The sequence below is a fragment of the Eurypyga helias genome, unplaced genomic scaffold (genome assembly GCF_000690775.1).
Source record: "Eurypyga helias isolate BGI_N326 unplaced genomic scaffold, ASM69077v1 scaffold34932, whole genome shotgun sequence".
Lineage (NCBI taxonomy): Eukaryota > Metazoa > Chordata > Aves > Eurypygiformes > Eurypygidae > Eurypyga > Eurypyga helias.
This window is the reverse complement of record NW_010238434.1, coordinates 1-21,321: the sequence shown is the minus strand read 5'-3', so window position 1 is coordinate 21,321 and position 21,321 is coordinate 1. Positions and strand designations below refer to the sequence as shown.

Here is a 21,321-nt window from a genome sequence, read left to right as displayed (position 1 = left end):
AATGTTTGGAGTTCATTCAGGAAAAAGGTCCTTGGGGTTAAGCAGCTATTGCTGTTGGATGCGCCAAATTCGTCTGCATCTACTAAAAGAATGAAACCGATAAAAGGGACTTATTTGAAGGAACTCGATTACCAACTGTTTGTATTCAGATACTCAGATTGCTGAAATAATGTGAAAATTCTTAACAAGCTCTGCAGTTGTTCTTAAAATGGAACTTAGATAAATAATATGCAGTTCCTGTTCAAAGTTTTGCATGTTTGATCTTTTTTCTCCAAAATTCACAGCAATAAAATATTTTATTAATAGAGTTTTTACTACTTTTTTTTCCTTTTTTTTTTCAGAATCCTCTATTGTTACTTTTATCACCTATCCTATTAATCCTTCAGGCAAGATTTTATTAATGTTACACTTATTTAGATTTAGTTATATTTAGATTTTTTTTTAGATTTGTATTTTATTTTTATTGGTTTTACTTATTTTAATTTTTCTTCTTCAGATATGACTTCAGAGGAGACTACACAAACTGCAGGTGAGAATTAGCATGGAAAGAATAAGGTCTGAAACGAGATGTTTGTTGCATTCATGAAAGTTTACCTTTTTTTTTTTTTTTAAATAACTGGGATTTGTTTAGTCCATAATTCTTTTCTTACATGATCTTAAAATTTCCAGTCTGTATTTTAAGTATCCATGGGTGGGGTTTTGAAGCACATTTAACTGACACTGAGCTGTTAACCTTTTCTTTTTATTCAAAATAATACATTACATACAGTTTTTGGGGTGTGTGTGTGTATATATATAGACAGAATGTTTTCTATGGTTTCTGATACTATTTAAAGTATCTTACAGAACTAAAATGTACACTGCATGCTTTAAAGACACTTACAGGATACATGTTCTTGCAATGAGTTGCCAAATAGGATCAGTAAGGACTCAACCAGAAGAACTTGCTACCCCTTTTTATCGTGGTGTTTGACTTTGAAAAACAAGGAGTAGGTTCATCCTGTATCTGTACAGTTGCCTACATATGTGTACATGAGCTGGACATCCTGCTAGTCTTCAGAGTTGATGGACAGAAAGACACGTTTTTAGAACATAACACGTTATGTGGAAGTGCCCATGTAGAGTAGGATAAATGGGAATCTCACCTTAAGAACACCACTTTCTCCACTGAAAATGGGGAGCCTCGAGTAACTGGCTCCTATGGGGACATAAACATTTGATTGGACGGATCTCACTCTGAATGCTGCTTTTCTTATTTACCATGCTGAAAGTAAATAAATTCCTTTATAAATAGTCATGTGTTTACAGTTCTGCGGGGAAGACAATTTCCTAATGTCTCCTTTAGTCTCTTATTTTTGTGCCATGTACTTCATAGGCTTTTGAAGTTAAAATGTGAAAACTTAATTTTAAAACTTTTTTTTTTTAACCAGAAACTCTTAACATCTCTGATTATTACTCCACCATAGCACCAGGTAGGATTCATATATCACCACTGATCTTTTATGCTTCTCAAAGTGTGTGTGACTTCAGGAAGTCTGTTCCCAAATATTTTTAATAGGATCTTTTTTCTTGGAATTACCATGTGTCATATTAGCAGTCCGCCTTACTTCACATCGATCTCCAGTCTGGTAGAAGGTCTAATTCTGCAATGCTTGCCTCAATGGCCACGTATAGAAGAATTTGGTTATTTTCCAAGTCAGAGCAGCAGGTTACCAAAAGGTGTAAGAAACACAGTCTCAGGGACTGTAAAAAAAAAAATGCTCAGGCTTTTTAGTAGATTGAAGCAACTGAATCCAGTCAGTATGTTCTCAGGGTGGGTCCACTCTATAGGAGTAGGCTGAATTTATTTTTTTTTTGTTACCCATCTAGGAGCCTAGTAGACCAGTTAGGATGTGTTTGCGCTGAACTGGCTTGGAGCCATACTGGCTAGTGTAATTTGACTGTGTGAATGTGACCTGCAGAAAGTTTACAGCTGTATAGATCTGTGATGATTTTGGGGGGCTGGAAGCGCTAGTGATTTTGGATCAGCCTTTTATCCTCCACACTGCTTATCTATTTTGTGCCTTTTGTTGGCATGCAGAGATCCTAAGCAAGATGAAGTGGCATGCAAGTGGGTGCTCTGTAAAGGAAGAGAGGCTGATGTTACTCGTGTTGCATGTTATGCAGTTAATAATTTTGACAAATTCAGTTATTTATGAGCACTGTATTTCTTTAAGGATTGTTTAAAAGAAAAAAGTGCTGATACAATTTTCATAACTGTTTCACTGACAACTGTCAACACAAAAGGAAAGGAAAATTTATTGAATCTAAATTGCTGTCTGAAAAAAATACTTTTTCTAATAATTTGCATATTGCCACCAGCTTACAATTCGTGCCCTCTGATGGCTTTGTATTCATAGTGAGAAAATTCATGAAGCATCAGGTTATAACAGGCTAACATTTGTACCACAAAAAAGTAAAACAACCAACCAACCAAAAACCCCAAACAAACAAAACCCCACCCCAAAACAATCTCATTTAATACTGGCTAATGATAACAGCATGAAAATGGCATATTTTTTTCCTCTTAATAGGGGTAAATCTGGCTGCTTAAGTAAGGAAAGTTGTGTTGCCACATTGTTTTTATGATCAAGTGTGGGAATTTTGTCTTGGATGCAAGCATCTTTCCAGTCCTTTATTTTGATTTTGTACAACAGAGCCATTTGTTTACAGTGCCTTTAATTTGGAATCAGTATTAATACTTTACAGTGTAGGTAGTATTAAAAATACAGCAGCAACCAGAAGTTTGCTGTGAGTATCTAAAGGTGTGTTCCGCTAGATGAGCATGCACGTTTGCTGTTAGCAGTTTGAATTCTATCAGGTAGAATGGTTTTAGATTCATGCTATCACAAGTAGCTGTAGTAGGATTCTCAGAAGCAGATAATATGCTACTTAGTGATTAAATACTGTGATATTTGAAGAGCTTATTTATGATATGCATGGATTAAAAAAAAAATTAAATTAGAGACCACTTGCATGTAGGTCTTCTGTGGAAGTGTAAAAAAATTAATTGATCAAAACCAGCCTGTTCCACTCTGAATACTGCTTCTTGGAAAATGTAATGGTAAGTGCCCTAGAGAAGTGAAGTCTAGAGAGGGTGTGAAATATTTCTAAAAGGAAATAACCCTTACATTTAAAACATTGAAATGATTGTAAATATGTATGTTTGTCAGTACTGGGTTAAAGTTCAACTTTTTTACTCACTAGATTTTTTTTTTCCCACCCCCCAAAAAGCTATAGCAGGAGAAACGATTTTATGCAACATAACAACCGTCTGTAATTTTTCAGGTTAGTGGGATATTTTTTTTTTTTTATGAAAAGCATGTCCAACTATTTTCTTTTCTGTGTAATGAGACAACTGAGTTCCTATGTAAAAGCTAGCTCTGTAATAAATTTTCTTGTGAATTTAGAGAGATTTTGTATAATTTCTAAAAGATTAATGTGAAATGTGGGGGGTTTATTTAAAAGTCATATTTATTCTACTGTATTTTTGATATTTCTTTCTTTATCAAAGGATACACAGTTGCGGATAAGAATTACAAACCTGAGAAAACAAGAAACAAGTGTGCTTTGGTAGACGCTAATGTCTGCCACGCTGAGCCTAACTCTGTCAGGAATAGAAGTTGAAATAGTGTTTAGAAGAATTGTAAAAGCCTGTGTGTATTATAAAAGTGTAATGTGCCAGAACAGACAAACAAAGGAAAACGGAATGGGCAGTGATGTTCCCTTTATGCGTGTTAACAAAAACATGATAAATGAGTTTTTGTTGATCCCTGTTGCTGCCTTCCAAAGCACTTGGCTAAATGGCTTCTGTGAGAAATATTTAAGAAAATGAAGTCACTTCTGCCAAGCAGCCATATGCTGAGTACTTTATAGATTAGAAGGAGGCAGAATGAGTAAGTCCCCACCTCCCTTTCCCTGCCCCTAAAGCTCCCCTGCTGGTTGCCACAGTAAACTGCTAGATGATTTGGGTGATGCCATGTATGCATTCATGTACAGGTCTTCCCTATAGCCTACACTGAATGTGTAGCTGCAGGAAGAGACGTGTCATAAAAGTTCCTCTTTGTCTCCAAAATGAGTCTACCCCCCTCAAGGACTATTGAATGATGCTCTGAATTAATGTGTCCTGAAAGTTCTTTAATCTGCAAGGGAATAATTTTCAGGGTGTCACTTTGCCTTTGCCCCTAGATTTCATTCTTGTGGTGGGAGTTGGAGTTGTATTAATAGTAATGTGCAGCGCAGTTTTTCTGTTTTGGGGGAAGAAGAAAGAGGAAAACAAAAAACACCACAAAATGAAACAAAACCAAAACCTAGAAGGAATTTTGAGATAGTCAGCAAAAATAAATATACACAAAATAACGAAGCTGTTGGATTTGTGGAAATAGGAAGGGAAGAGATGGAAGAACAATTGCAAAAATAGTGAATAATCAGAAAAGCTAGTGTAAGTATTCTTATTTCTCTTCTACTGTAACACAAGACAGTGAACTTTTCAATTTTCAAATAATTTTTACATCGTGGTTTACCATTGACTTTTTTTTAACTTTTTTGCCTTTTGGTTTTAGTGTTCTATGTGGGCAAGGCTAAACTTCAGGCAAGTGAAGAAAGCAACACGTCACTAAATGTAGAAATAGTAAGTGTTCTCTCTTTTAAAACTTTACTGTAAGGAAGATTGAAATTAGTTTCTTTGTCTACACTTAAAATACTGCTACCCTAACATGATTCTCATTATGTTTTTTGTAGTTTTAGATCAAATACGGTTTGCATTTCAAATACAGTACAAATTAATTTGTGCAGTGGATGGATCTACTCTCTCTCTCTTAAACAGCTGCTTTGCAGTTAAATTTTAGAATTCCAGCTAAGTAAAATTCCTACTGTTCTCTGTTTTTTGGCATGTGGTTAATTGGTTATTAATTTTGCAGTAGGCCTCTGTGACACAAGTGGGTCCACTTATTCAATACGATAGAGGTTTAAGAGAATGGTATCATGCAAAACAAGGACCATATAGATTATTCAGTGTTGAGATAATCCTATGAGGATGAGAATGTTTAGTTGTTGTAGATGGAAAACTGAAGAGAGGGGTAAAAAAAAAAGGACATTAACTTGTAAAGGAGCTTGTATCTTTCTCCTACACATCCCTGTCTGCACTCAGTCTGAGATTTCACATGCCAGTCTGCAGGCATGACAGTAGTCAGCAAAATCACTGCAGAGATCCACTGCTCAGGTGCACATGGAGCATTGAGTTTGGGCAGGGGTAGGCCCCTGGCAAAACCCACCTCTGCATTGTGTAGTGTTTCAGTGGTGATAATGCCTACTGAAACAGCCGTAGTGTAATAACATTGTGCACAGCTATTAGAAAAATGAGTTTCCTGTCTCATGAAACTCGTATTTAGCAGAATTATTCTTAGGTAATGTCAATAACATACATGTTAGATGATGTTTTCATCATGGTACTCGCTGCTTGTATGAAATGTAGAAATAACTGGTGATGGTAGCAACCAGAAGAATATAAGAATGCAGGTCTATAAAGGGCCTTTAGATAAACCTTAGTGTATCCCCTGGCCCTCAGATCTTATATTTAGATCATTCCCAGGTTTCAGGATTGGGGCCTACAAGAAAGCTGAAGGGGGACTTTTTACAAGGGCCTGTAGTGACAGGACAAGGGGTAAGGAGTTTAAATTGAAAGTGGGGACATTTAAATTGGTTACAAGGAAGAAATTCTTTACGGTGAGGCACTGGAACAGGTTGCCCAGAGAAGCTGTGGATGCCCCATCCCTGGAAGTGTTCAAGGCCAGGCTGGATGGGGCTCTGAGCAACCTGGTCTAGTGGAAGGGGTCCCTGCCCATGGCAGGGGGGGTGGAACTCGATGGTCTTTAAGGTCCCTCCCAACCCAGATCATTCCGTGATTTGACGTTTCTGTTACTTAGGTCTATGATGGAGGTTGTCCCATTGCTGTGCTTTGAGTCAGAAAGTTTGTTCAGTGTCTAGCGTAAGCTGTCTTTGTTGCAAACTAACCCAAATCCCTCTTTTTCCAACGTGAGATCACGATCCTCTTGCCCATGTCTTTCACAAATCAGATTCTGTAATTCAGTGAGCCAATTCCTTCCATAAGTTGTGACAACAATGTCATGGTAAATATTCGTTGAAGTGTATTCATGAGAAAATTTGCTTCTTACCTTTGGAATTTCAGGTTGTTAAAATGTGTGAAATGAAGAGAAGTTTCTTTTAAGGGTAAAAGTTACTGGTATTCATTAGCTGTGAAATCTTTGTTTCTAACAGATTAATAACATAACCATGAACAATCAAGTTACGAAATTGATTGCAATTCCAGCGCCTACCACACAAGAATTGAGGTAAGTAATTTAAAATAAAGTTTGAAATTTTTGTTATTTTTTAAAAAGATGAAGTGACACTTTCTATGTGGTTAGCAGACCCTTCACTTTGCATTATTCCTGTACTTCACAAATTAAAATTTCAGGAAATGTAAGTTACTGTTCTTTTACATAAAGCTGGTTAGGATAGTCTTAGTTTTGTTTGAGATACCACTGAAGTTTGTTTGAAGAAACAGTGCTCTTGCTGTCTTCCTTTTAGGTCCTTTAGTTTCCTTGGGGCCAGAGGCCTTGTTCTTTATATGTGATGTGTATTAATAATAGTAGTCATAAAAATAATTATAAGAACATGATTGTAATTTTAGAATAATTTCATAATGTCTAATAAATATTTATATTATAATGTAATTATAATAATACCTGAGGACATGAGCTGTGGATTGTTGAGAATGCCGGTCTGCTGCTCTTCATGAATAAATTTCTTTAATAATTTCAGGGATTTGGGCTCTCTCTTAGGAAACTACTAAGAGATCTTCCATAGCAACATGTTTTTTAATATGTACTCTTGCAGTCATACCTATGTTTTTATTTTGGTGTAGTTTCTTCTTTCAGTGTCTTTATAAGGAGAGGTTTGAATGAGTGAATATTTACTGCATTTCCCAAAGCTTACTCTGAAATTCAAAAATATCTAATTGACTGACAGGTCTTGTTTGTAGATGAAATCCCTATTTCTTACTCATTCTGTTTCTGTGGCTTTGAGTATATATTCAGAATTCTATTCCAAATGTTTGTTTCCAAAAGACAACATTACTATTTATCTTTTGAACAACCTTTAAAGAAGTAGATTCATGTTAAAAGATGTGATGACAGATGTTTAAAATTGCTTTATGGAAGGACTAATAAAAGGCAACTTTAAAAATGTTTAATCCTTTGAAAAATGGTTTTACAATATTAGAACTGACATGATTTTAAAAAATAACCGATCGGCTGGAAAATATGGGATTTCCAGTAATTGCTTGTTCTTTTCATTATGGTGCTGTAATTGTCTTTAGAAACATATGTAAAAAACCTCCATAAAGGTAACTTTTTATTTTAAAGAATTTCAGAGTTCAACAAGACCTTACAAGCCCTAAGTGAGGTAAGATTACTCATTGTTGTTGCTGTTTGGAAAACATTTTTTCCAACTTATTTCTCATAATGTCATTATCTAAGTATCAATCCTGTTTTCTCCTGATGAAACAATTAATTTTTTTTTTTTTTTTAATTTTCATTTGTCATTACAGTCTTCTGTTATGGAATGCAGTATGGAAAACCAGAGGTTTGTTGTTAATTTTTAAAAGGTTCATATATATAAAAACATATATTGTCTTCTGATACATCAAGTATGAATGGCTATGTAACAGAAGAAAACAAGCTTTCTAGGAAGTTAAGCTTGAGAAACAGGCTGGAGTAGTATATGCAGACTAACAAATTTTGATCACATTATTCTCCTAGCATTAGAGTTTGGGGGGGGAGGGGGTGTTAGATTTTTTTTTTTTTTTTCTTAACCAAACTGTGTTGCTTTCCATTAATCTTCTGGTGAAGCACAGGCTTTCCTGTCATATTTCTTCTGCATCTTTGTATTACCCAAGTCACATAACAGTTTAACTACTAAGGGTATGGGATTGAGGGCCACCAAACTTCCAGTGCTTATGAATACAATGCAGTCTTTATGAGGGAATTGCTTCAGACATCCCAAGTTGCTGTTCTTCGGCTTGGGAAATCACCCATTCTCAGGGTACGGGAAGCATGAGAAGGAAACCAGTTCAGAGCTTAGAAGCCACGCGATATCAGAATGGCAAGGCTGCTCCACAGAGGTGATCCTGGAAACCCTGAAATGTAGATAATGTCTGTCAATTTAATTGCTACTCACCACTCACTTGTTGATCCTTTAAACTGATCATCTTGGAAACACTACATTCTAAAACAAAATTTGGAACTTCGTTTCCCCAAATACGTGAATTTGGTGATTATCATCCTGGTTTAGGATGAAGGAAAATTCCAGACCACTGAAATAGTAATAGACATAAAGTCAAATCACATCTTCGTGTCACATACTGGCAGTAGTTGTGGTACTCTTCATTCTTGTTAGCTGGAAAGAAGCTTCACTTCATCTTTTACGTGTTGCCTTTTCCGTCACGCATGTGTTTGAGTTTGCTGAACATGAAGAATTCTTACTGTAGGTTTGGTGGTTTAGGCAGGGCCTCGTGTCATCAAACCATAATTGTAAATGTGTAGTTACATGCTTAAATGAGTCATTTAAGCTCTCTCTAAAGTCAAGAGAGAACACTGGCTTTCCCCAGGTGATGGGGATTTCATATACACTGACATAGCCACCTAGGACACTTGCTAGTTTCTCTCTGGAGTTTCCTTACAGTAACAGTGGAGATTACGTTATTGTCTTCATAAAATTATCAACTCTTTAATGGCTAACTTTAATTAGGGAGGTCCACATTTAAGATTCACCAGTGTCTGTAGAGAAAAGATAAAATAAGCTGTCACAAACTGATGTATTAGTCTTCTTTTTCAGTCTGGCATAGCGTTTTATGTGCATTAAAGATATCCCCAAATCTGAAAAGCCTGGGGAAAATGTGCTTTCTCACTGAGCATTTGTGCTGATGTGCTTTCACTTAGCATTTGATGTTAGTTTCATGCATTGCAAAGATGAGCCAGACCTGTTTCTTCTCCTTATAGTATACACTGCAATTTCATAATGAAGCTGGCTGAGAGAGCGAATATAAGCAGTTTAACAGAAAAAGCAGAAATAAGCCCACTTGGTAAGTTACGTTTTAAACAGGGTCTCATCACAGTTACAATTTCAGATTACATTTTATGTCTTTACAGGTGACCTCCAAGCAGCTGAAAGAAAAGATTGGTTTATACTTTCAGATAAGAATGATTGTGTGGTGAACAATATAAATGTGTCAAAAATGCAGCCTTCTGTTTTTTGGGTGGGGAGGGGGAAGATAAAGAGGTGTTTAAAAAACTTTGGTACCAAATTGCTGGCTACAACAATAAAGCAGACTTTGAAAGGATTAGGTGCAAAATTATTTGAGAACATAAATGTGATACTGAAAGGGTGATCTGGATTGAAAAGTTTTTGAAGTAGCCAGGCTTTCTGAGGGGTATTGTGATAGTAAGGAGTGATGACTCACACCATTTGTCCCTTTGTTTCAAAAGATGTAGCTTTGCATTTTGGTTTGTTTACAGTAACAAAAAGAGAAATCTGTACTTGTCAGGCACTGAACGAAAATCTGGGGGTATTGCAGTATTCTGGCTGGTCAAGATCTGTTTTGGAAACGTCATTTCAGAAAAAAAATCAAAACTAATTATGCAGTATGCACTATTGTTTAAAAACCACAAAATACACTTTACTGTTATAATAATTAACATAATACGTAGAGTACTTGAATATTATGATACTGAATAGTGTTAGCAATTTTCTGTGCTTCAGGATAGACAAAGTTAATGCTTCTTTGTCATCTCAGAAAAATGCTGCTGTTCATCACTGAAATACTGTTCCTTGACTGCTGAAGAATTACAAATGTAGTAAGTATAAATACAAAATTTGACTTCATTTCCTGAATTTCCTAATGCATTAATAGTTAACTTTCATGTTTCAGTGTAATAGCCAGGAAGGACTCAACAGGAACAACCTGACAGACGTTTTCCTATGTAGCTCTTTCCCCATTCCTCCCTCTCCCCTCCCCTTCCCGTTCTTTTTTTTTTCCCCTTCTTTGGTTGTTTTTTTTTCCCAATGATGCAGATAGCTTTTGTGTTCACCATCAGGTCACCTCCAGAATAGGCAGCCAAGGCAGTAGTAGTATTTATGGGCTTGCTAGTTAACAACTACAGCACAACAGAATGCAAGAACCCTCAAAATGTTAGGAAATCAGTATTTGTTACTAGAGCATGAAACGTACAATCTGATTGTTTTTTAAAATATACATTATTAGTCGTATGTCCATATCATTCATACGTATTCCTCTAGTATCACTCATTTTCTTTAATAAACAATTTTTAAATTTAACATTCATTTCTGTGTCTTTTTTTTTTTACAGTACCATACAAGTGCCACCTCATTCTATATGGGTTCCTTTCTCTCATTCTCCTTCTCTCCCTAAAAAGACTTCCCCCAAATCTAAAACTTTTATTTCCCCCACATTGCTTTCTACCAAAAAAAGCCCCACAGTTAGACCACTGATCCCACCAGTCACAGAAATCTCTTTTTCTGGAACTCCCTCCGCATCTTCTGCTACAGATTCTCTCTCTGAAACTTCTGCCACACTGACTACTGAAACTCCTCTGTCTCCTACCGTTGTTACCACTACGCTTTCCTCTTCTGAGTCTCTTGCTCAACCTACCATGCCAACTTTTCCTTCCATAGCTTCGAATAAATTCGTCACTGCTTCCACACCTGAAACAAAATCTGTCACTAATGCTGCTTTCTCAATTAAATCTGATGCCGCACATCTTAGCAAGCCTATTACAGTAATTTCTCCTTCTGTAAGTTTCACTAAACATTCTGCAGTTTCCTCTTCAGAGCTTCCCTCCAAACCCCCAGTAGCAATCCCCCCCTTTGTGACTACCACCGAATCTGTTGCACAGATTCATCCGGCTACCGATTCAGCCCAATCTATTTCTGGTAACAAAAGTGTTACTCCAGCACCTATTCTTCCCCTTACTCCTTTCACAATAACTTTGATGCCTACTGTCAGTCCTGTCAACCATTCTGTCTCGGCTTCTCATCCTCGTTCTACTCCTGATGGCCACGGTAGCCTGCCTAGTGGGAGCACAGGTAAATATGACAAGTAAAATGGTTAATTTCCTTTTTAATTGGAATGCCACATACTGAATTTGCTTTTAAACTTCATTAAACAAGTTTATGTATGTGACCTGTGACCTTCCAGTTACTGTGAAAAGCCTGAGACACAACTCTCATGAGGTGCGTACTTATTTTAAAATACATTCCAATGCCTTCAACCGGGACGAGTGGTACCTCACCCAGCAAACTGGTTGGTAACTGTGACAGATAGGTTCTGTGCTGAGTTCCCAACAGGTACCTTTAGCAGAGAAAATTGAATCACAGAGCCAGTGTTGGTTGTTGGGTTTGTTTTTTTTTTTTTAACTAAGCTAGTATTTAAAATATTGCAACTCAGTGTTGGATCTTCCTTAAAATACTGTTACTGATTAGAAATATTCTTAGCGGCTGTGTATTTTTCTACGAAGATCATACGCATCTTCACAAGCTGCCCTGCAAATTGCTGATCTTACCTTGATTTTATTCTACTTTCAGGCATCCAGTGGCTAAAAATACAAAATAATAGATTATTTTAACACCACTAACGATCTGATGTGAGGAACTTTGTAATCAATAAAAGTGGAATTAATGCTGGCCATTTGAAGCGTTGCTTAAGGTTTTTCATAAGATTTAAAGTACTGCTATCTGCGGGGTAGCTGATAGGGAGAAAAAAGGATTCTGTCTCTCATAACATGTTGAGAGGCCTTACAGGTTGTGATAAGGTTTGCTGGTCAAGAGAACTGCTTAATTTTTCTGCTTCTCAAAGCTTACTTCATTTGTTGAACACAAGGTTTAAATAAATGCAAAACTTTTCTTTTGTCACAGGAAAGATACTGTCAGCTACGACACACACAACTTCTGCGTATACCACCATTAACGCCACCACAGCGGAGCAGATCGTGTCCAAAATAGAAAATGATTTAGCAGCTGGAAAAGTAGAGCCGAAAGACGTAGAAAGGATGGTTAGCGAGGTTAGCAAAGTCCTGACTGCTTCTCAACCATTACCACCCCGAATTTCTAACAGGTAGGTCATTCTGGCAATAGATTAAAGGTGTGTTGTATTGACTGCCTTGATAAGTTGGCTTCAGCAAGTTTCATTTTTCATAATCATAATCCAAAAGAGTATTTAATGTGCTTGAATGTATTTATACACAACAGAAGGAGTATCACTAGAGTTACCAGCTCTACTCTAACAAAATGCCATGGAAAACAGTGCATTTGTTTGTGTTGACACCACAATAAGTATGCAGAGTCTGCCCTATTTTACACTACGCTTGGATTGTTGCTTCATAACCACAACTTGCTTGGGAATTTTGGGTGTATGTGCTTGGTAATACTAAGGATCTCTTTTTCTTAACAGAATTATAAAACTGGTGGATTATATTGGCTTAAAACTGAACTTCTCAGCAACTTCTGCTGATTTTGCCTCCCCTTCCTTGGCTCTGGCAGTTGTCAAAACCAATGGCATGCGCTCCGACCAAATGTCTTTTGCTGTCCAGGACTCGGCGGATCTGCAGGTTAAACGCTCGTGATTCTAAATACTTACCAATTCTCAAATATTATTTTTCAGTATTTATGGTTTTACATTTATATGTAACATGAGTTTATTCTGTGTTTATGTCACAATTTCAGGTTCATGTTAGTTTCAGAGAAACAATAGTGTTTTGTGTAAATAAGCAACAAACTTAGCAGAAACTGGCATTCGACTAACAAGCTGTTAGGGTACAGGCAGAACGTCGGAACGGACAGAGTGCTTGGCAGAATAACTTTGCCTCAAAACCCCTGAATTATGAGTCACTTAATCACCCACCCTGACAGTGCTGAAATTTGTCAAGGAGTGTTGCCAGGCGGCTTCATCTGTCAGAAGGATATTAGTTGCAGTGGGTTCCAGGAGAGAAGTGTTCTCCTGCTTGGATATTGGCATTCATACGCTTGTCACTCCTGACTTGGTCTGTCCAAGAAAGAAGTGCTTAGAAAGTTTGGATCCACTTTGTCTCACTCAAAACCTCCCTCCTGGTTGAGGAAATAATAATTTGGACAGTACCAGCCTTGCAAGCTTAAGGAAGGAGAAATGGAAAGCTCTGGACAGATTTTTGGCATGTTCTGTCCTCCCAGAAGGAAATAGCTTAATCAGGTGTGAGCCATAAGCCATACTGGAACTATTCTGTGATACTGAAAATGATATGAAATGTTAACATTTGAATTCTGTTCTATTTTCTTAGCAGTATGTGGAGCATGAATGTGAGGTGACTGGGAGATGGTAGTGCTGATAGATAGATATTTGCTAAGTAATGATTTTCTGGAACTCTAATGGCACTGGCAATGAAATGCAGACAGTTTTCAACGGGTAATCATGTAGTTCAAATCAGAGCAATGGGAATGCTTTTGTGGAATTGAGCCAGTCTCCAAATAAATCCTGAGTTAAAACAGTGACCTCCGAAGTGGGGTGTGAGCACCTCAGGGTGTCCACATGACATTCCATTGGGCTGTGGGAAGAAAATATTTTAATAACACAAATAAATAAATATATAAAATGTTTAAAAATAAAAGTTTCATTTTTATCTCATCCTTTTAAAATTCCTGGGTTTGTTTGTGTTTTATAACGTGCACAGTACGTTAGTACACTAGTACATGCATATAACTTAGATATAATTGGGGGTGGGTGATCAAAAAAGTTTGGAGACCACTGGTCTAAACACATTGTTAGGGCACTGTGGAAAGCTTACGCTGTTATTCCTATTACAGCCATTTTTGGAATACACAGATTATTTCTGCTTCAGTTCTGCTGATGTTCCACATCTCTCGGGAACTCTGGGATAATTATATTTGTATGCAAAGTGATGTGCAACAAGAAAATGTTAGAGATTTTGTACTAAACGAAGCGCTCTGTCCTATAAGTATGGCACAGAAAAATGGGTGAAAATTCAGGTCCTTTTTTGTGTTAGATCGCTATGCTCGTGAGGTATCTGAATAGTAGTTTATCCAGTTTATTTTTGTCATTTTTGCAAGCATAAAGTTAGGGTTTATATTCTTACATTCTGCTTAACCTGCTGCACTTAAAAACCTGTTGACAAATCACGGCTATTTACTGTTTCTCTGAATTCTGACACACTTCATGTGGAGTATAAAAAATCTTTGCCTTTGGCAACTTCTGTGCTGTGAAGTGTTCATCTCCCTACACAGTTACATAGACCTACCCAGGTTGTTGCTCTTCACCTTTTTCAAATCCACCAGAGTGATGTGTTCTGTCCCTGTCAGCAAATGGGTAAAGCCAGAGCATTTTTAGTGGCAGGCAGACCTGCAATTAGTTGTGTCCTTTTTGGGCCTGCAAATGCTATTTGTTCGTTGAAGCAGTAGAGGAATGAGAGCGTGGCAGTGGGTTCCTGACCGTGGTTAGAGAGACATGTATCTTGAAGTTCTAAACTGAAAATAAGTCATAATTTAATTGTCCTTTAGTGACTGAAATGAAGCATAATCCTTGCATTTATTTTTCAGATCTCTCTAGGCATTAATGCAATTCATGATTTAAACAGTCTCGGCTCAATTATGCTTCCTTCATCACTGCTGACAAATTTACCCCCTGAAGAGTTGGACTTGGCTTCTAGAATTATATTCAACTTCTTTAAAAAGACCACTGTGTTCCAGGTATTTTTTGGATCCTCTGTTCATAAAGGTTTTAAACTCGAGCCTAGAGCAAAATAAAATATGAATGGACTTTTTTTTTCCCCCACAAAACACGTCAAAACTTCCTGACGTAAAATGTAACTGTTTCTGTCCAGCGCTCGTGCCGCACAATAACTGAGCTTGTGGGTGCTGTAATCTACTCTTGTTTTCTTTGAGATTTTAAAATCTGATTATTTTTTGTCATTTCAGGATCTGTCCTTGAAGAATGCATCTTTAATCAGCAATGTTATATCATCCAGTGTCGCTAACCTCACAGTTAGCAACTTAAAGGCAAATGTCACTGTCACTTTACAGAATATCAAACCTAATCAGGTATGATTTACATTTTGGCAGACTTCAAGTATGACGGTGTGGCCTCCATTGGAGTTGTTGTAGAAGAAATAACTGTACTAAGAATCCAGATCAGTTAGTGCTGCTTTACTGATGTGGCCATTTCATCTCTATCTGGATTTTAAAAATCACTCGTCTCTGCTAGTTCATCACCAGTATAAATATTTGTTCTCAGATGGTTTCAGGTGGTTTTGCTCTATCACTTATCCATCCAATTTTTAGCTTTACCACCTACCCTTCTCTTTTATTCTTCAAAGAATAAAAGCTCTTAGACAAAAGCCTGACACTGGGGGTTGTTACAGAGATGTTGCAGTCGTGACATTTGTAGGTGCTGCGTGGCCAGAAAGCAATAGAAGTCTTTTTTCTTTTTCTTAGGGGGAGTGTTGTTCCTTAAACAGAAACACAGGGCTCTGCCATCTGGAAGTATTAGGGCTCATATACAGCATCTCTTTCCTAAGTGAGCATGAAGGCTTGAAATCTTCTATCCCATATCAAAAGATTTTAAAATACTAAGATATAATAAACTGAAAAACTAGGGATTCCACTGATGTACACGAGGGTTTTTTCTAGAGCTGGCTTAGTGTAGTCTTTACTTGTACTTACGTAATACTGAGTTTTGAGCTATAACTGTAGGAGTGTTAGTCTTCGTAGCCGTATAGTGCATTACTGCTGCTGTTTTTAGGACTTTCACATGCATGTGTGAAATCTATGTGTAAGCCTTTAGCAGCATCATAATATAAAGCGACCGAATGTTGGCAAATGTAAGAGGTTTTCCTTTTCTGTGCGGTCATTTTCTTGATACGTAGAAAATCAGGAAGGGTGAGAAATCCCAAGAATCTGTATGGTGTGGGAAGACATTGAAACAGCATTCATAATGTTCTACCAGGGACAGAATCTTAGCATAAGCGTGAGAGCTAGCTCCTGTATGGTGACTCCAGATCTGTTCAGCATACTTTCACGTGCATGTTGCAGTGTGAATCCTTTCTGTGCACCCCAATTAGTTTTGTGTTCATGGAAAACGTGTATTTGCTGTATACAGTATTTATTCTTACCTGCATTTTGTAGGAAATTGCTAATTCGCTTGATCGTAAACTCGTAGTATAGTAAAAGTTTTTGTTTTGTGGTTTTTTTTCCCCCCCCTCCCCAACAGGATAATGCAACAGTCAGATGTGTTTTTTGGGACTTCAATAAAAATGGTAAGTACTTGATATCACCCAAGATAGCGTGCTGGTTTAGCTACGTTAACTCCTGTTAATGTACGTACAGCCTTTTTGCAAATAACGAAGCTCTTCCCTTTAACAGGTGGACATGGAGGCTGGTCTCAGGAGGGTTGCACAGTTAAAGAAAGTAGGGTGAATGAAACAGTCTGTTCATGCAACCACCTTACGAGCTTTGCTGTTTTGATGGTAAGTATTTTGAAATTTATGCAATAACCCTAATTCAAGAAAACATTTAAGCTTGTGTTACCTTAAGCAAATGAGGATGCAGTAAGCACACACCACCTATGAAATGCTACTCAGGTTCTATTCACTTCAGTGTTAGTACATAGAGCCGTAAAATTACTCACGTGCTTAAGCTGCTTGTTGAATGGGAGCCCATGAGTTGTATTGAAGTAAAAAATTCCTTAAGTGCTTATTAAACTGCAGCTTTTACATTTAGGCAGTTGTATGTTGTAGGAAATAAAAATTAGGGTAAATCAAATTAAACCAGGTTTTTAATTAAATGGGATTTCACAATTAGAGTCGTAAAATATCTCAAGTTGGAAGGACCCATAAGGATCATCGAGTCCAACTCTGCTCCTTGCATGACTAGACTAGGTCTTCTGTTTTTCAGTTAACCTTTACAAGTTCCATGATTAAAAGAACTATTCCTTTTTTTTATTTCAGAGGGAAAGGTGCATTCTGGGTTTTTTATCTTTTTCCATTTAATAAACATGTTATCTGAAATTAAATTCTGTTTCCATTTTAGAACTTGTATGGAAATACTCCTCTGAATCCCACACAAGAATTGGTGCTGACTTTTATATCCTACATAGGCTGTGGCCTCTCGGCAATTTTTCTTTCTATTACCCTTGTGACCTACATAGCCTTTGAGTAAGTACCTCTTCAAATAAGCTGCCGTTACTCTTCAGTTATGGTTGCTTGTAGTCTTCGCTGCAAAGTCCCTTCCAATAGTTACGGATTCTGTCTCCGTTAATAATGCACAGCTTTGTCCAGTTCAGCCGGAGGGTGTTGATTCGGTCTTCAGCACCGTTAATCTTGCGGACAAGTGAATTAATCATGAGGCTTTATGGAGTAAAAGACGTAGCACTCTTAAACACATTCCTTCACACTGCTATTATGAGAATACGTTATAAAATAGTTTAGATACAGCGTATGTGGAGCAGTGGGGAATGATAGTATTTCTAAACAAATTTGTATTCTTTGTTGTTTGTCGGAACATTTTCATATGTTCGAGCCTTGACGCCTGAATCCTCCATGCTCTTTTGGAAATCCTCCTCGAAGTTATTTGGCACACTTCTCTCATTAACCTGCCATCAGGGATTTATTTGTCAAGGTTTTGGAAGCCCAGTCAAAAGCCTCATCTAGCTTAGCAATAAGGAGCAGTCACATTTTGGTTTTTGGAAGCACTGCGACAAGGGGAAAACCAATGTACAGTGGAGGGGAAAAAAAAGATGATAAGGATACTAAACCTAAGAATCCAAGTTACTGTTTGCATTTATGTAACCTCATTATAACAAGTTTTATTCATATAGACCATTAATTTGGGAATCTTTTGCAAATTACTCTCTCCATGTAAAAATGCAGTATATGAAGCATTACATATGAATGAAAATATATCCAAATAATATTTTTTTATCAACATTTGTGCACTAATGGCTAGAAGAGAGGAAGTAAGCCAGGGATCCATGGACAACCAATGTCATCTCACCAATTTGCTTTTTTAGGAAAATCCGGAGAGACTACCCCTCCAAAATCCTTATTCAGCTGTGTGCTGCATTGCTTCTACTCAACTTAGTTTTCCTCCTTGACTCCTGGATCGCGCTGTATGATACACGAGGCCTATGCATTGCAGTTGCAGTATTCCTTCACTATTTCCTCTTGGTTTCCTTCACCTGGATGGGCCTAGAAGCTTTCCACATGTACCTGGCCCTTGTGAAAGTCTTTAATACCTATGTACGGAAATACATCCTTAAATTTTGTGTTGTTGGTTGGGGTATGTATTTTTTATTGTTTGGTTTGGTTTTTTCTTTTTTCCCTTATGGATGCTAAATAGATAAACCCTCCTATGAAGTATTTCAGTGAATGTGACACCTTTCCAAAATGAAAATGAAGCAGTCATGAAATGTTACGACCTTGCAGTATTCATTACCAGTAAACCTGCTCCTATATATTCCACCTTTCAGAGGTAGGTAACTCCCCCCTAGCTGCAGAAGAGAGGCTGCTGCGATGCAAATTGATAATGAATTTTCCTTGTGGAAGTATAATAGAACCAACTTGGAATGTGAATACTTACATTTACCAGACGGGTGGCATCAGTTCTCTTTTGAAAAATGCCCCTAAGTATGTACGTTCATTTTCTGGGGTAGCACGGTTGCTAACTAAAAGCAGCAAAAGGGATAAAAAGTGGATAAAGGAGGAAGGCATTCAGGACCCGATTATCCTCTCTGGCCACCTAAGTAAACATGAGTGAAGGCACTAAAATGCATAGAACTCTTTTCTTAAAGCAGATGTAAGAAAGAAAATCAAATCAGGTATCCTGATTTTGTGTTTTAAATCCATTTGTGTTATTTGTTGCCTTATTCAGGAAGGTTTGGAGCTAGCTGTGAAGAACTCCTCTTATTTCTTTGCAAGTTATGCTCCTGAGCAGTTGGAGTGCACCAGGTTTTGGGTTCTTTCAGACAGCTAGGAGCCCACAGAATTCAACAGAGTAATTTCAGAAACAGGCCGTAGATTTCACAGCAAAATATAAGAGTTCCTGGTCATCGTAATAGTCTTTGTCATGATCTTCACTTGTGTGTTCGCTTACAATCTTTTAGGGTTACCAGCAGTAGTTGTGTCCATTGTGTTGGCAGTATCACCAGATAATTACGGACTTATAACCACTGGAAAAGTTTCCATCAACAGACCAGATGAATTGTGAGTTAAAGGGAGGCACTTTTTGTTTGGGGTGGGTGGGAGGTCCTACGAAATTGGTTTTCTTTGAAGTGAAGGTGGGGAAGAGAAGGAAGCAATGGGAGAGCTTTGAAGTGTGTAGCTGTACAGTACGTCATGTGTTTGGTGGTGATGGCCAGTAGGAAAGCTCTTACCCTTTGGCCAAAAAAAAAAAAAAATTACTTTTCAGTAAAGAGGAAAAATGGTTTGCATGTGCAGCAAACTGTGCCTTCATCTCAAGTTTAGTTTCCTTAATTTCTGTTTCTGGTAATGGTTGACAGCCTGTCCTTGTCTTCTAGCTGCTGGATTAAAAATAGAATTGTCTTCTACGTTACTGCTGTGGGATACTTCTGCCTGATATTCCTGATCAATATCAGCATGTTCATTGTTGTGCTGATCCAGCTCTGTCGTATCAAAAAGAAAAAACAACTTGGTGCTCAAAGAAAAACCAGTATTCAAGACCTTAGGAGTGTTGCTGGCCTCACATTCTTGCTGGGAATTACTTGGGGGTTTGCTTTCTTCACAGTAAATGAGGTATTTACTTACCTCTTTACCATTTTCAACACTTTGCAAGGTAAGTTTCTCCTTGGTGTGACAGTCTGTCACGTACAATGTAACGAACAACAGATTTTGGAAATGGCATTTTCTTCGTTCAGCAGCAAAGAAGTAATTTTGATAACGTGCTTTTAACGTGTTAATTAAATTACAGATGATACTGCTTTGCTGTAATCTGAAGTTACAGCTTTGTTACAGTAAGGTGTGGGAAAGCTGGCTACTATCTGCGTGTACAGTGTATTTATATCTACACCTGCAGTCATTTAAAAAACGTATGCAAACCAGACACCACTGGACGGGACTGTAGTTCTCTGGTCAACCGAGCAACTGTAAACAGTCAGTCACTCTGCGTGTTCATCTTAGGGAAAATGGTACGATTTCTCCACTTACCCTAAGGCTTTGGGGTGAGGTGTGCCGTTCAGCGAAGGGCCGTTGGACGGGCACGGCTGCAGTGTCTAAAAGTTAGTGGTCTAACTCTTGAGCGTGGCCTTCAGTACCTGAGAACACATAGGAAGTGGTTACAAAGGCGTGCGGCTTTGCAAAGGCCGGGGTGCGACGGGGCATATGCAAGAGCAGCGTTCCAGAGGCTGCAGAAACGTTACAGGGGGATGATGACGGTGGGCATTTCAGCAGGGAAATTAGGTCCCACCCTGTGTCACTGAGAAGTGAACGAGAAGCAGACAACGAGTGTAACGTGCCCCTGGCAAGAGACAGGGACGAGCCCCATCCCTTCTAGAAAATATGTGGCTTTGTACCCCTTTTTGTGGTAAAAGGGGTGCCATTTGTTATTATTTTAGATATGAGTTATTTTCTTTGGATGAACGCTCAGAATTTTGTAGCCTTACTGGTCCTGTAACAGCTGATGGGAACAGGGTGGCTGCTAATGAAAGGTGGGACAGCGTCACACCGTGTGCTAACAGCGGCACAGCCTGAGAGCATCGTATCATACCTTCTGCTTGATACTGCTTTGAGTTCTCTTCCAAAAGAATTCAGTAAATTCCAGGATCCACAGAGTTTTTCCCTTCTCATTTGGTAGAAGGAAACTTTATGTGCTTTGTGGATTCGGTTGTATTTGTTGTTCTGGCGTTTGTATGATTCCTCTCATCTGTGCAAGGGAAAGGTACTCGTCAGTGTTCCGAGTTGTAAACACCAGAGAAGGATGTCATTGCTTTTAATTAGAAACTTAAAGGAAATGAAAGAGAACCAAGACATCATTCATTAAGGAGTAGCAAAATCAGTTTTGCAACATTCTCTAATGTTCTTGCTTTGCAGGGTTCTTCATTTTTATCTTCTACTGTGTAACGAAGGAGAATGTCCGTAAACAGTGGAGAAGATATCTCTGTTGTGGGAAGTTCAGGCTGGCTGAGAACTCTGGTAAATATGAATATATATA

The 21,321-nt window shown here is 37.9% G+C and overlaps 1 protein-coding gene across 1 annotated transcript; it reads left to right on the top strand.

The window, feature by feature from the left end:
* Nucleotides 1-341: 341 nt before the first annotated feature.
* Nucleotides 342-21,302, top strand: LOC104504478 (G-protein coupled receptor 64-like; the record flags this gene model as incomplete). The annotated part of the gene is made up of 22 exons (XM_010147848.1): nucleotides 342-386; nucleotides 497-529; nucleotides 1,431-1,472; nucleotides 3,280-3,327; nucleotides 4,602-4,669; nucleotides 6,316-6,389; nucleotides 7,464-7,503; nucleotides 7,649-7,683; nucleotides 9,099-9,181; nucleotides 9,893-9,953; nucleotides 10,466-11,190; nucleotides 12,031-12,229; nucleotides 12,566-12,722; nucleotides 14,701-14,850; nucleotides 15,079-15,201; nucleotides 16,370-16,415; nucleotides 16,522-16,625; nucleotides 17,188-17,312; nucleotides 18,167-18,435; nucleotides 19,259-19,358; nucleotides 19,673-19,947; nucleotides 21,201-21,302. Coding segments are annotated over 22 exons (2,904 nt in total), but the record flags the coding sequence as incomplete, so codon positions are not given.
* Between the last annotated feature and the right edge of the window lie 19 nt (nucleotides 21,303-21,321).